The sequence below is a fragment of the Miniopterus schreibersii genome, assembly GCF_964146895.1.
Source record: "Miniopterus schreibersii genome assembly, chromosome: 1".
NCBI lineage: Eukaryota > Metazoa > Chordata > Mammalia > Chiroptera > Miniopteridae > Miniopterus > Miniopterus schreibersii.
Genome location: NC_138101.1, coordinates 82746074 through 82761588, shown reverse-complemented (window position 1 = coordinate 82761588; position 15515 = coordinate 82746074). Strand labels below are relative to the sequence as shown.

Genomic DNA, 15515 nt, shown 5'->3' with positions numbered 1-15515 from the left:
AGAAACTGATAAGTAGGATGACAGTATTTTATATGCATCGTAAATTAAACTGCTAGTCTTCCACGTGGAATGAAAACAGCCTGGGTCTGCACTAGAATTCTAATGTCCTTAAAGCAGGCTAATGTCTAGAATTATAATCAAACTTACTCTGTTCACCTTGCAATTTTCCGAGTTGGACAAAAGCCCAAATTTTCTTCTGAATAAAATTAGGTTCCAGTTATGAAAGAAAATTTTGCTTCACTGAGTGTTTCCTTAATGAGAGGGATTCTGCCAAACATTAAGCACAGAGTATTTCTCTCAATTCTAACCACATCGCCATGAAACAGTTACTATTTACATCACCGTCATTTTACAGATGAGGAGATGGGGATCTGAAAGGTTTAATAACTTGGCCAAGGTCACACAGCTAGTAAGGGGAGGAGCTAGAATTCAAGTTCTCAACTAGCAAACTACTCAGTTAGTAAACTGCTGCCTGTGGCGTGCCCAGGGCAGAGGCTGGGCAGGGGTACCCTAAAATGGCTCCTCAGAAGATTCTACTTTGGTCCACCTTCCACCCCCTTGCCAAGTCTGAGAATGACTATCTTCTGGAGGGTAGACAGGAGGGGCTCTGAGCAGGGGTTCTTCCAATACCATTTCATCCAGTCTCTGGCTCAGGCTATGGACACTCTAGCTAGGTAAGTCCAAGCTTTCTTCCCATGTGACTCTCCGGTTGAATCTCCTGTTTTCTTAGAACCTCCAGGAGACCCCTCCTCAACCCTCCTAAACTGGTCAACCAGACGATTGGAGGAGCAAACCCCTCGCACCTGAGGAGCCTGGTCTCCTCTGCTGACTGGGTGCTTCAGAACTGACTTTCCTTCCCGGACTGGCCCCACTGGGTTGCATTGAGGGATTCAAAGGCAAAGACACTTTCTCTCTAAAAGTGGGCATTCAAAAGCCCCAATAAACCAAACGCTGTGTAGTTAAGGGGACACGGATATCTTTAGAGAGGCAGCAATATCACTGCATCACAGGTTTCCAATGAAAGAGTTCCCTTTCCATCTAGTATATTCATGTCTCTTCCACCTTTCCTTCCTTTCTAGATGAAATCCAACAGGATTTATCCACGAGGCGTAACTGTATTGCCGTGGCACAGCAGGGCATGAAGGTCCTTTGTGAGCTGAGGGAAGCTGCCCATGAGCTCATTTCCGAGGATGGGCCCTGGCACCGCCTTTCACTACATCCTGAGATAGTACATCTTGATCTCAACGCAAGTAGGCACGCCTGTAACAGTGCAGAACCAATACTGCACATTTCACTGGATTTCCTTTCCTTAGCTTATTAGAAAACAGGAGAGAATGAAAAAAGCATCAGTGTAACTCCCAATGACTTTAAGTAGCAGGATTTGGCAGAGTTAACTTATTCTTAGTACAACTGAAATTCATTAGATAGGCTGAGGAGGATGAAAGTGATTTTCAGGATGAAAACGGCTACGTTAACAGGAGTTTAATTCTCAATTATGCTGCTTTTTCTAAAACAAAAACAAAAACTCCTTCCTACTAATTTCTCCTATTAAGATTCGAAGTGAATGCCCCCTTTCAGGACTTTTACACTAGCAGAAAAAGCAATCGTTGCTCTTGGTTTTTCCTCCCAAACATTAATTTGCGAAAGGTATTCCAAATAAAACGAGAACACCAGGAATCGTAAGATTACAAATTACTTCCAGGCATAAAATCTAAGCAAGAGCAATCTACTTTATGATACTCAGGCAAACAAGGTTGTAAATTTTGTACAACTGATAATGCCTGTAAAATAACTTTCGAGGAGAGTGAGAAATAATAGAGGATAATTGTATTCAGCAAAGGACAGAACTGCAGCAGCATCAGTTCCACAGATGGTTTTCTCGGGCATATCGGATATGAAAGTATAATGTTCTATCACGGACCAATGGGATACAATAAAACTGAAAGCTGCATAGTCAGTGGTCCTCAAACTTGAACGAGCAACCAGATCACCTGGGGATCGTGTTAAATCGCAGGTTCTGACCCAGCAGGTATGGGGTGGGGCATCTGAAGATGCAGATGATGCTGACAGTGTGTCTGTGGACCACACGTGAGAACCAAGAGCTCACTGCGTTGTGGCTACGTGTTTTGTCTGGCGCAGCATGCACAGTCTCTGTGTTAGGTGTGTTATACTAACAGACTTGCCTGCATAAATGCTTTTCCTATTGTATTCTGTCCAACTCTGGTTTCACTAAAACGAGGAACTTTACAGTGAAGAATAATTCATTAAGAAAATGTCTAATAATACTGACTACGTTCAAGGCAAATATGGATTTATAAAGGGCTAGAAATTCATACTAACATAATGCCGTAACATCTCAGCTCATATGCTACCTCCTTCCAAACTCTTTGCCTTTCCTTTCAGTTTCAAAGACACTGATAATTATTTATTACAGATTTTCCATTAGGACGCTGGCCATATCTTACGCTTGGGATATAACATCTTACAAATGCTAATCCTGATTCTGCTTTAACTCAATTTTTCAATAATCACATGAGTAGTCCCATCTCACAATATCTACTTCCAGTGTGTGGATGAATTTTTTTTAAAGGCTTTTAGCTGTCAAATAATCAGTAAAGTCAGGAACAAATACTTTGTTATACTTAGAATGTACTTTTTATGATCACTATGAACATAAAAATACATGAATCAAATTTACTGAAAGCCTTAGACAAGCAGAAAATCTGAAGAGTAAGCACACTTGTACACAAAATGCATGCTCCTTGGAATGATTCTAAGGCCTGGAGGAATCTAACTCATTATTTCCTATTTATTTTCACAACATTCCTATGAGATAGAAAAAGCCAGGTGCATTTTCCTACTTGAAAATAATAAAACTGGAATATAGTGGAGTCAAATCATATGCCTACAGCTCCTGGCTAAAGCTTCCTCTGAGGTAACCAAAGAGGACAATTTACAAAGACAAGACTAAACTTTTGCCATTACTTAACATCATAATCATAGGCTTTCTGTAGCCTTTGAAATAAGGTAGAAATGTTTGTGTGTTTGTGTGTAAAGGTGGTGCTCTGTAATGGCCAGGCGCTGGCCTGGCACCTAGAATGTGCTTCACCACTCACCTCCCCTTGGGTGTGCCATGGCCTCTTAGAGCCTCAGTTTCGGGGTTTGAAAAGGGATGGAGAAGCAGCCCAGGGAGGAAGGTGGGTTAAATTAGATCTCTACTTCAGACTTTTTATAACTCTAAAAGTGTATCTACTCTAAGACACAGCACACTGCTCTGGGACCCACTGGAGAGTACAGACCTCAGAAGGCAATTCGATACATTTCCCAACAAAAGTCCAGTCAGAAGAAAGCACAACCATCATCTCCGAGGGGGCATAATGCTGGTTTAGGACATCTGGGCCAAGATTAAAGAGAAGATGACAACCGTTCTTAGAGCAGAATGAAAATAGCACTTCATAGATTCCAGATGTACTCGGGGCAAGAATGAGAAAATGAGCTAAGGAAAGGAGGCCATGGGTATGTACTGAAAATAGTCACTGAGCGGCCTCAAAACAGTCCGCTATCTAGAGAAACTGGATATTGAAATTCCTCAGTGTGCTTTGTTCTGTCACAAAGGAAAAGTGCACCCCAGCATCACACAGGATGCTTGGACAAGTTTGGGAGGCCAAGAAGAGAAAGCCCTGAGAAGAAACAGAGCTTGGGAGTGATCATCAGGAGCCTCCAAGGGGTCCTTCTATGTGAAAATAAATCTCATAATCAAAGAGTGTGACAGTCGGAAGTGACCTTGGAGATGATTCCAAGCCACTCAGTTTACAGATCAGAGAAGAGAAACCAGAGAGTGGAAACGACTTGCCCGTCTGTGTTTGTTACCATGTGGGCGGGACAGAGCAGTCAGCCTCCGTCCCTCCCACCATCGCTGCCTCCCTGCCTGGGCCCAAGAGTGCCGTGGGCATTACGATGGGATTGTCCATATAGATTTTTCTGTGGTGACAAATGCCTCCTAATCACAATTCAGTGCCTGAGCCAGCTGGCAAAAAACCCAAACCTGTTTTTATGTTTTCAGTTTTGCCAAGTAAAACGTGTAAAAATACCATTAAGAACAGCCTCAGTGCCCATGCAGTGAGAGTCTTTAATTTACACTTTTATTAGCACATGTACAAATCTATATTGACTGGTTCCAGGACTGCTCATTGCCTGACTTTACCTGATGCGAACAGGAATAAGAGCCATCTTCTCTTGAGGCAAGGGCTGAGACAGAGGTGTGTCTGAGGGGGAAGGCCTCAGGACAGAAAAACAACGTGCTGCTGAGTCTGGGCTTAGAGTCAGACAATTCAAATGCCAAGGCAGGGCTCAAAGATGCCTAGTCCCCAGTGTTTCCTACAATCCTGGGACTGTGGTTACAATGTCAATCCTACGAATTCTTCACATCTCTCACCATGTGGCACAGTTCATCATGTCTGGCTTAATTACTTCACATGCCTAAGAACAGTTGGAGGTTCGCATTTTCTTTTGGTCACTGGCTTTTATCTGTAGAAAACTGTCCTATCCTCCATCTTTCCCTTGTTAAGACTGGGTGGGTTTTCTTGGCAAAGAATGCCAAGGCTGAATTCTCAGTTACTCTCTATAATATCAATTGGGGAAGAGGTAGTTGGGGGAAAGCAACATAGAAAAAGAAATTAAGACAAAATTTGCAAGTTAGGACAAGATCTGCGCAGAAGAAAGAAGGTCTAGCCAAAGGCATTATTTAAAGAAATTCTTTATCTTAACCACCCTAATGTAAACGGCTAAGTCTGAGATGGAAGACCTGATCCAACCAAAGGCCTAAAAAGTACCATTTAAAGGGTTCGTTTAGTCATTGTCAAGATAATTCCCATTTCCAAAATCAAATGTTCACTTCTTTTTTTAAATGTTCACTTTCAAGAGCCCTTACCCCTACTTACCTGTCTGTCTTTATGAGAAAGCTGCCAGATAAAATTACCCAGTGAAATCTACTTAGGGTATAGAGAGATCTGCTCTCATTAGAAAATAAATTCCTTGTCATAGACAGAGCTTAGAGAGTTATATGTTATGTAACATGGTGACATTTTTAAAATTCAAAATCTGGGATTCTGAACTTCTCAGTTTGGGAAGTGTGAATGCACAAAACAAGTGCTTTGTGGATATTTGGGGTCAGTCACAACACAATACAAAGGCAATCCAGGGCTTATTCAATGTGTGAAATCTTCCGCTGGCCTTTGAAAATGTCCTAATACACCTTCCCATTCTAGAAGCTGTCAAAAGAGAAAACATTCACAAACCCACTAAGTATTTGCTCATCAGTATGTCCTGAACATCAAAACCATCTCTCCACATGAAGTGTAGTTTATTCAGACTTTTATTTAGTCAATTCATATTTTCTCAGGTTCTTATGGCCATACACAGAGGCTTGGTGACCTTTCCAGTTTCACACAGTACTGCCGATGAAGACAGAAGGCAGTAGAGCATGGCATTAGACACAGGAGCCTTAGACGTCAAGACTGAGTGGCTTTGGGCAAGTCACTTAAGCTCTTTGTGTCTCAGTTTCCATATCTGTAGAAAGGTAATAATGGGGAGGATAATAATAATCATCAAAAGTTTGCTTGGGGGTTAAATGAGATACTATACAAAGTTTCCATAATAGTGCCTGGAACATAATAGTACTCAATAAATTGTAGCTGTTATTATAAAAAGCAAATTTCAACTTGGAAGATAATGAGACATGCAGATCAATATTAACAAATTATTCTGTCAATTGGTAACTTAAAAATAAAGAATTTGTAGAATGTGTTCTTCCAATTTGTTCTAGATTCCCTTTTTCTCATTATGGCCAAACCTCAGTTTATACTCAGGGAAAACTGAGAGCTATATACTTTTTTCCCCTTTCACTTTTACAGGCTGTTTTCTACAGCCCTCAATAATAACCACCTACGTTTTTAAGAGTATTTACAATGTGCATGTGGGCCCAGCTGGTGGTGTTCATCGGTCATAAACTAGGAGGTCACGGTCTTGCGCTGGATCCCCAGTAGGGGGCATGCAGGAGGCAGCAGATCAATGATTCTCTCCTCATTGATGTTTCTGTCTCTCTCTCCTCCCTTTGAAATCAATAAAAACATATTTTTAAAAAAATGTGCGTGTTGGGGGGAGGTGGGGGTAGTGAGTAGGAGTAGGCATGGGCTGAATGAGACTGAGAGCTTGACAAGAGAGATGGAGGTTTGGAAAAGCAACCTGGAAACTGATAGTCTAAGTCATTTGTTTAACCTGTTGGGCTACCACAAAGTCCATAATCCCTTTCAATGCAGAGCCTTAATTCAACCTTTAAATTATAGATGTAATGGAAATCTGATAGTGCCTTGTTGCTTCACTGCCCATAATAGTCACTCGGGGCCTGCCTTTATCACCTTTCTTTCCTTTGCAGGATTTCGGATGTCAGCATACATGGTAGAAACAGGTTGAGTCAGAGGTCAAATGAAGGGCAATGAGACCTCTCAATAATCCCCACCCCCCACCGCTTACTCTGTTATCTGATCATCTGAAAAAAAAGACAGTTGGACTTAATGGCCTCTAGGTTTTCTTCTTGCTCTAACTAGTATTCAGGAATAGTTACTGCTGTCGGTTTGTAGAGACTTAGGAAATGGATGTTTTGCTGTTGGTTTAAAGAAAAAAATCTAATGATAAATGTAAACACACTGCAAAAAAAGTGCTCTCTTCACTGGCTACCCTTTTCTTCTACACATTTGATAGTCTCATATTAAAAACTGTGTATTTCCTTAAATTTACTTGTTCTAAATGGAAAGCTTTTATCATAACTCCCTACCCTCAAGAAAAAGGCATCCCCCCGGCTGGGTGTGGCTCAGTGGTTGAGCGTCAACCTAGGATCCAGGAGATCGGGGTTCGATTTCTGGTCAGGGCACATGCCCAGGTCATGGGCTCGATCAATGACTCTCTCATCATTGACATTTCTCTCTCTCTCTCTCTCCCTCCCCTTCCCTCTCTCTGAAATCAATCAAGATATATTTAAAAAAGAAAAAAAGAAAAGAAAAAGGCATCCAAGTCAATGGTGGAGGAAAAAGAAAGTCTCATATTGAATATAAACTAACCTTAAACTCCAAACATTCCTCTTCCTAAAGGCCTTACTGAGATATAATTCACACACCATACAATCCACCATTCAAAGTGTACAAATCAATGGCTTTCAGTATACTTACAAAGTTAAACAACCAGTACCACAGTGAGTTTTAGAACATTTTATCACCTCAAAAAAGAAACTCTGACAAAACAAATGAACAAAACAAAACAGAAACAGCCTCATAGAAACAGAGAACAAACTGATGGCTGACAAAGGAGAAGAGGTTGGGGGGATGGATGAAAAAGGTGGGGGGTAATAAGAGGTACAAACTTCCAGTTATAAAATTTATAAGCCACAGGGATGTAGTGTACAGCACAGGGAATGTGTCATTATTGTAATAACTCTGCATGGTGACAGGTGGTTACTAGATTTATCATGGTGGTCACATCTTAAAGTATGTAAATGCCAAATCACCATGTTGTAGACCTAAAGCTAATATAATATTGTATGTCAACTATACTTCAATAAAAAAACAAAGAATAAAAAGAATATTATTTTAAACAATAATAAAATTTAAAAAAAAATAAAAAAAAGAATATTGTCCCCATTAGCAGTCATCTCCATTTTCCCCCCAGCCCAGTAGCTAGTAAATCACTAATCTACTTTCTATCTCACATACATTTGCCTATTTTGGATATTTCATATAAATGCAATCATACTGTACATGGGTGTTTGTGATTGTGATTGGACCAAACATTCTTCTTGCAAATCCCTTGACCCACTGGGCCAGCTGTAGAGCCTGGGCGGTCTCTGGGTGAGTGTGGTGACATCGTGGGTGCTCTCTACTCAATTAAATGCAGTGGACACGTTACAGCCCCCAAATACGGCTTCTCAGGATGCGCTCAGGCTTGCTGGGGAGTTGGGGATGTAATAAACTGTTTGACAAAAAATTAAAGCTCTAGGGCAAAGCTATCAGATGAAGGGCAGGTAAGAACATGACAATTAAGTCCATTTGTGCCTACCTCGCCCCTTGGTAAGCAGACTTCTTTTTCCCTACTTCCGTTTTCTACAGCCAAGCCCATTACTGGTCTTACAATACGCCCTCCCCCTCTCAACCTCAACAGCTTGTCTGAGCTCTGCTGCCATGTCGGCCCTCAACAGGAAATAAAGGCACTAATGAGATGAAGCACACTCTTCAATGGTCTTCTTACATTTATAATTGGAAATTTATTGTCCTCTCCCTTAAGAAAGGGATTAATGGTGCTATCCTCTCCCCCCACACAATCCTCTAAAAGTCTGCACTGAAGATGTTTGCTTTTGCAGTGGGGCGTCCAGGATTAGTGAGGCCTCCAGAAGGGCAGAGGAAATTTAAAGGTCAATTTAATTAGCTCATTCTTACCACCCATCTTCTGTACCGTATCTCATAAAAATGCCATGATTTAGTAACCATAACGGTTCCCTGTACATTTTTTAAATACCCAAACATTTTGAATGTTTGATTCTCTGAATTACTCATATAATCTTATATACATTTTCTCTTTTTTTCATTTTGATATGAATTTGCATTTCTGCCAAAAATCATGTATAAAACCCTTTTTATTTTTAGTCAACAGAATGGACACTTAAAATCATTGCTGCAATGCCTGAATGTGTAAAAGCCACCACCTTACAAAGGAACATGTCAATATTGTGGGCAAGAACCTAAGTGACAGGCATCTCATGGTGACTTAATAATGGATCACAGCTGAGGGCTTCAGAGAGCATCACATGCCTCTCCCTCATTTCACAGGTGAGAAAATGGAAACCTACCAGGATTAAGTGACTGAATCAGTCACAGCATTAGTCACAGAAGATCCCAGACTTAACCAATCTCCCAACTCCCAGGAAAATGTTCTTCCTAATCCAGGCCACCTATTTCATGGACTTGAAATCTGGCAGCCAACTGCTGCCCTGCTGACAACTCAGGATTATGATTATATGCCTTAAATCACACGACCCAGGAACAGGAGCCACCGCCCAGACAAGGCTGCTCTCTGGGTTTGTGTTGGGCATACGTTATCTGAGTGAGGACAGATGGTCCTCTGACCCCATTAGAGAGGTAAAGACCAACATGCTAACTCAAACATCATCATCAAGAATTTATTAAATGCCCACTGTGTTCAAAGACCTGTGTTAAGCTCTTGGGGAATTTCAAAGGAAGCCTGAGCTGTAATCCCAGGTATAGAATGGCTTTTGTTATGGAGGGGAGCAAGATAACAGCAATTTAACACTTACCAATAATGAAACAACCTAGAAAAGAAGAAGGAAACGTGAAAGGTAGTGACCAGCAGAGAGAGAAGCAGAGTTGCATGAACTTCACAGAGCACCATAAGATCCTTAAAAATCTCAGGCTGCTACTTGACTGAGGTTACAATGCCAGAGACCTGGCTTAAACTCATGATGAACAAATGTGGCCTGTACCTGTGCCACAGGAGCTCCCTGTGCTGGCTCTTGGTTGAAAATCACAAGTCACAGCTCAAAGCAGGTTCAGGGGCAGGAAATGCAGCCAAACAGGAAGCCTGAGTTCCACATGGTGGGGGAGGGTGCAGTCTATGGTGGGGACAGTCATTAGTTCAACTCATGAGAAACAGCCCTGACCATAAGGCTCAGTTGGTTGGAGTATTGTCCCATACACCAAAAGGCTGTGAGTTCGATTTCCGCTCAGGGTACATACATAGGTTGAGGGTTAGATCCCTGGTAGGGGTGCATGGATGGGAGACAATGGGTCTATATATTCTTTTTCTCTCTCTCTCTTCCTCTCTCTAAAAAATAAAATCAATGAAAACATTTCCTCAAGTGAGGATTTAAAAAATAAAAAAGAGCCCAGCCGGTGTGGCTCAGTGGTTGAGCATGGACCTAGGATCCAGGAGACGGCTGTTTGATTCCAGGTCAGGGCACATGCCCAGGTTTTGGGCTTGATCCCCAGTAGGGGGAGTGCAGGAGGCAGCCGATCAATGACTCTCTTATCATTGATATTTCTGTCTCTCCCTCTCCCTTTCTCTCTCTGAAATCAATAAGAACATCTAAAAAATAAATAAAAAAGGAACAAAAAAAGAACAAGAAAATCCTTATGATGCTGATGACTTGTGCAGGAGTTTTCCCAAAGGTCTATCAAGAGACTTGTCCAATCTGAGCAGAGCTCCTTTGGTTTTCAGCCCAGGCAGGGTTTCCAACTGATGTTCATGTTGAGGGTCGCAGGAGCTAACCAGTGAGGCCAACAGGTATGAGGAGAAACTTTTTAAGAAGTGGGCTGAGCAAATCCAAGAGACAACAATTACAAAGGAATAAAAAAGCTTATCCGGCTCAACAAGTAAGCCAACTGAGGTGGTGACATTACAAGTAAGATTGTTGAGGGACAAGTACCTCTGCGCTAATTACTCCCAGATCTGGGCCTCGGCTCCAGTTCCCAATCCTGAGCTCCACCTGGAACGCCCAACTGCACCACGACCAGCCTCACACAAGCACCCCCGGCACCTCCACATTCAATAGGCTAAAACACCAACTTCATCTTCCTCTCTCTCCTCCCTCTTCCGCAAACTTCCCTCCTCCAGCGACGGGCATTCCTGCTCTCTCAGTGTCTCAGGCTTCAACCCCTCTGGCTCCTGCCCTTTGCTCCGGTGGCCCATCAGCCACCGCTCCTGTCATTTTACTTTCTCCCAAGACGCCCTCTGCTTGACCCCGTCAGCACCAAGTGTCCTGGTTCATACCTCTACTTCACTTCTGAGAGATTTCATAGCCTCCTAATTTCTGTATACCCCTTTTACATATTCTAGACATAACCGCCTCAGTGATCTTGTTTTTTTATTATTGATTTTAGAGAGGGAGAAAGGGAGAGAGAGACAGACAGAGGGAGAGAGAGAGAGACAGAGGAACAGAGAGGGAGAAACATCAATGTGAGAGAAACTGATCAGTTGCCTCCTGCACGCACCCAGATTGGGGATCAAACCCGCAACCTTTCAGTGTACGGGGCGACGCTTCAACAGAGCCACACCGATCAAGGCAATGATGAGGGACTCTAATTCAGGAGACACGGTAGAGGAAAAGTAAACATGATATTATCCTCCACAAAGAACAAGAAGGCTGTTTCTGGTGTACTTAGGTTTATCTTCATCATCTCCACCCTGCATAACTTTTTGGTTTCTGGTGGGCAATTCTCTTCCGCACTCAGAAACTTTAACTGAAGCCTCCACTTAACTTCCTGGGGCCTGTTATAAGGGGGTCTGATTCTCTGAGAGGCGGGAAAGCAGATTTTTTTGAAAAACATTAAAAATCAGATGTCTGGGTTTCTGTAAGTCTTATTAGCATCTAATATGGAATCTGGCAAGTAATAGTTAATAAAAAAAGAAAGAGAAATTCTTTCACCCTTCTTCTGCATTTCCCACAATGTCTAGCAGAGCCTGACATGCAGTAGGTGCAAAGAAACACACACTGAGTTGATAATTGTGCATGAAATCCCCTAAGGGGGACCGGAGCTTAAGGTGGCCGTGGTGACAGCAGAAAGAGCACAGAAATAGAACTATAGAAACAGTAACAGTGGAGGCTTCCATGAGAACAGTCATCTTGAAAGACATCTTAAAAGTACGGTAAGGGGAAGTTGCATTGGCCCAACAATGATCAGAAGAACACAATTCAACTTTTAGCATATCACAAACCAATGACATAATTTAAAGAGCACTAATAAATTGAACAAAGTTCTGAATCTGGAAGCACTGGGCACACGTGTGGGTGCACACACATACGCACACAGGTTTACATATATATATTAGGTGATACTGCTATTAATGATGAATGTTCTAGAACTGTTGCTTGAATTTGTCTGTAACAGGGAGAAAAAGAAGTTTTCTTTTACAAGACAGGCAAGAAATCAAACCCAGAGGAAAGATACAAATGTTTCTGGGACAGCAGGAATGCTTTTTGATTCCTTTAAGTTCACTGATAGAGGTCAATGAGGTAGGCTAATTATTGTGCTCTGCTTTTATCAGAGTGATCAATAATGACTTTTTTCAGGTGCAGGAAAAAGGCACTCTCACGCACAAGGCAGGTCAAGACCGTTTATTCGTTAGCTTTAATATGAAGGTTTGAATACTAAATGAACCAGACAATGGAGCTCCTTATGGCCACATTTATTTAAAGCTGCTACATGCAAGCACTTGAGAAAAATTAACACAGCAAAGCAAAAGCAGTGTAAGGCCTGGTCCCCATTAGCAATTCTTGCAGTGCCTTCAATAGGTGACGAGACCCCAGGTCACTGATCCCACTTTTCAAATCAGATTGGGAATTTGGTACTACATGTGTCAACTGATACTTGTTACTGGTTCTGGCCATGATGAATGAAATGTCTGGCCAGCAGTGCACTGAGGTGCCAAGCAGCTGAGCCAGGATCACAGCACTTCGGCCTCCACCCCTGCACTGTGCAGGGGCCCTTGAGGCATGAAGCCACGGAGAGTGCTGGCATAACCACCTCCTTGCCTCCCGACTAAGTAGCCAACAAAGTGTGTTGAGCCCCGCATTTACGATCTTGCCTTTGGTTTAAACTCAGAGGTCCCGCTCCTGCTGACAATTTTTGAAGAGGTACAGGTACTGGGAAAGGAACACAGGATTGGGGAGGGAAACCAGTATCTCTGATTTACTAAAGTTACTTTGAACACCCACCTTTTTTTTCTTCTTAATAAAAATACAGTTGCCAAAGAGAAAGCAGCAATTTAAATGCCAAAAGCACCAGGCATAGCTGAGGAAAGGACTGGTGTTCAAATGATTAATTACACTCACGCTGGCTCTCCTCTATCCTGCTCTCATGCTAAGAGCTTAACGGGCTTGCCAATTAGTTAGTGTGAATCATCTTCCACTTGCCTAATTTGCCTTCAAAGTTTGTACTCAGCAATTTGCACTTACTTAACTATCAGCTTACATGGTTTTGGTTTTAGTGGGGAAAAGGGATGGAAAATTGCTTGTGCCTTAGTGTTTCAGCAACTAAAGTGGTCATTTTAGGAAATTTAAAAACTGACATTTATCTGCTGCAGTGCAGAACTCAGGATGTAATGGGCCTATTTTAGACCTTATTTTGGTAATGAATTGAGGAATCTAACAAGATCCTATTGCTTAGGTCCTCAAGAGTCAGTTTCTGTGAAACATGAGTATAACTGTTTTATTTTCATTTTTTTAAAAAAGGAGGGAGGAACACACTTGAGTTTAGCATGGGAGAGTCAGCCACAGGAGCTCTTAGTTACCAGCTGTTCACTCCTTTTTAAAGTACTCAGTTTATTTTCATATGGCCTCTTTAAATGTAGTAACAGTTCTTAAATAATGTCGAATTATTGCTTTTTATTTTATACAAACCCTTTTTACTATTCCAAATTTATTCTTTAAAAATGACTTATTTTTTTAGCAGCAAATTTCAAGTCTAAGTTTGATCTAAGTTCTTTCTCTTCACACATAAAGGTCAAACCTGAGCGTTGTTGGCTCCACCGCAATTTTAAAAAACAAACCGAGTGCCCACATCCTCCATGTCACACTTCCCCTCAGCCCTCTTCAGCGCACTTGAGCTTCTGCTCAGAACCCGGCCGATGGTGGACACCCAACCCTGGTCCACCTGCAGCCTGGCCAGTGTTGCTTTTTCAAAACATGGCAGCTGGGAGGCTTCTCATGCCTGAGTGCACACGTGAGAAATTCTTGAAAACCTTCAACATGGGGCAGGGCAGGGTGGGGAGGCCCACAGATCTTTAGGAAAGTGTACTAAGCTCAAACTGCCTTAGAGAACCTACTTTTTAAGGGAAAATACAGGGTAAGCTGTGCTAATATTCAACTTGTAACTCCATCCAGGGTGGCAATATGGCACTTAATGCAGGATAAATTAGGCTTTCCCATTTAGGGCAACTGAGAGGAAGTGATTACTAGGTTTAAAGGATTTAGAATAAGTCAGTACTCTCACAGTATAATGAACAGATTGTCATAAAAGACCAGAAAGTAGCCCCTGCATCTCCTAATATAGATTTCTGCTCCTAAAAAATATATATATATTTGGCTTTTCCGAGTCTGGCTGGCTATCTAAACATTAAGTGACCGGTGTAGGGTCCCTTCTTAGGCGAGATGACCATGGATCAGCAGATATGACAACACTGAGAACCAGGCAAATGTGGGGAGAAAAGCAGCAGTGCACATTTGTCTGTTCACAGGCCGTTCCCGGAACTGGTGGGCTCCTGATGGTGACAAGGTTGTGGTCACTGTGCCATGCCACAATGTAGTGCCCAGAATATGGCCTCTGACAAAAATGCTATGGGCAAGACACAGTATTCTCCAATTTGAAAAGCAGCAAATGAGCACCAACAAGAATAAATTTCTAGGGTTCCTAAGTGGCCTCTACAATACAGGAAATGCGAATTCAACGCACACATTCACACTTGCACAGGCTGATGATACATCTGACGGCAGAAATCGAAAAGAGTTTCTGCTGCAGAACACCTTCAGCTGGAAATGCGAGCATATGTAAAACTCTCACATGCCTGCTCTCTTCCCAGAGAATAATTTCTTTTCCTATCAGCTACTGAGATCATATTATATAGGGGTTGCTAACTGAAAGAACTCTTTATTTCAGAAAAAGTCATTGAAAATTAATATGTAATATAACAATTACTATTATATAATTACTTGTAATGACAAAAATGTCAGTCCTATTTTACAGAGCGCATGGAACAATGAAGCCCATTTGAAGCAACGTTACAAAAGCAACTCACCTGGAAATCCTGATCGTCGATGCCAAACCTCTCCCGCAGGTTCCGGAAAACCATCGGGCAGTATTCCTTAAACTTGAAATGGCTCGGCATGTTTTCTCTGAAACAGCATATTGTGGAATAAAGCTCAGATACACAAAGAGTTAACCAGCCTTGACTATCCCACACTCTAGTTCTAGGAGTAGCCAGGGAAGTGCTTGGAGCTCCCCCCGCAGAGGGCACAGAGGCCTTTCCCAGAACAACTACAGCGACCCTTGAACAACATGGGCGTTAGGGCACTAACCCCCCATGCGGTTGAAAATGCACATGTAACTTTTGACTCCCCCAAAAGTTAACTAATAGCCTACTGTTGACTGGAAGCCTTACCGATAACATAATCAGTTGATTTACACATATTTTGTGTGTTATGTCTAGTACACACTGTATTTTTACAATACAGTCAGCTAGAGAAAAGAAATCTTATTAAAAATTATAAGGAAGAGAAAATACATTTACAGTACTGTACATATTTTTAAAATCTGCATATAAATGGACCAGTGCAGTTCAAACCTGTTGTTCAAGGGTCAACAGTACAAGCCACAGTTAAGTTCCAGGGCATGGAAAGATCGGAGTGATAACATTTGTGTCCTCTCACCACCTAGGAGCACTTGGCCTATATGATCTTT

At 42.0% G+C, this 15515-nt stretch overlaps 1 protein-coding gene across 1 annotated transcript in view; it reads right to left on the bottom strand.

Moving 5' to 3' along the window:
• The window catches only part of PIP4K2A (phosphatidylinositol-5-phosphate 4-kinase type 2 alpha), a 161684-nt gene that overhangs the window by 48259 nt on the left and 97910 nt on the right, over nt 1-15515 (bottom strand). Inside the window, exon 3 of the mRNA XM_081131705.1 lies at nt 14854-14950. Within this exon, the coding sequence (XP_080987831.1) occupies nt 14854-14950 (97 nt within the window). The remainder of the gene's footprint in view (nt 1-14853; nt 14951-15515) is intronic.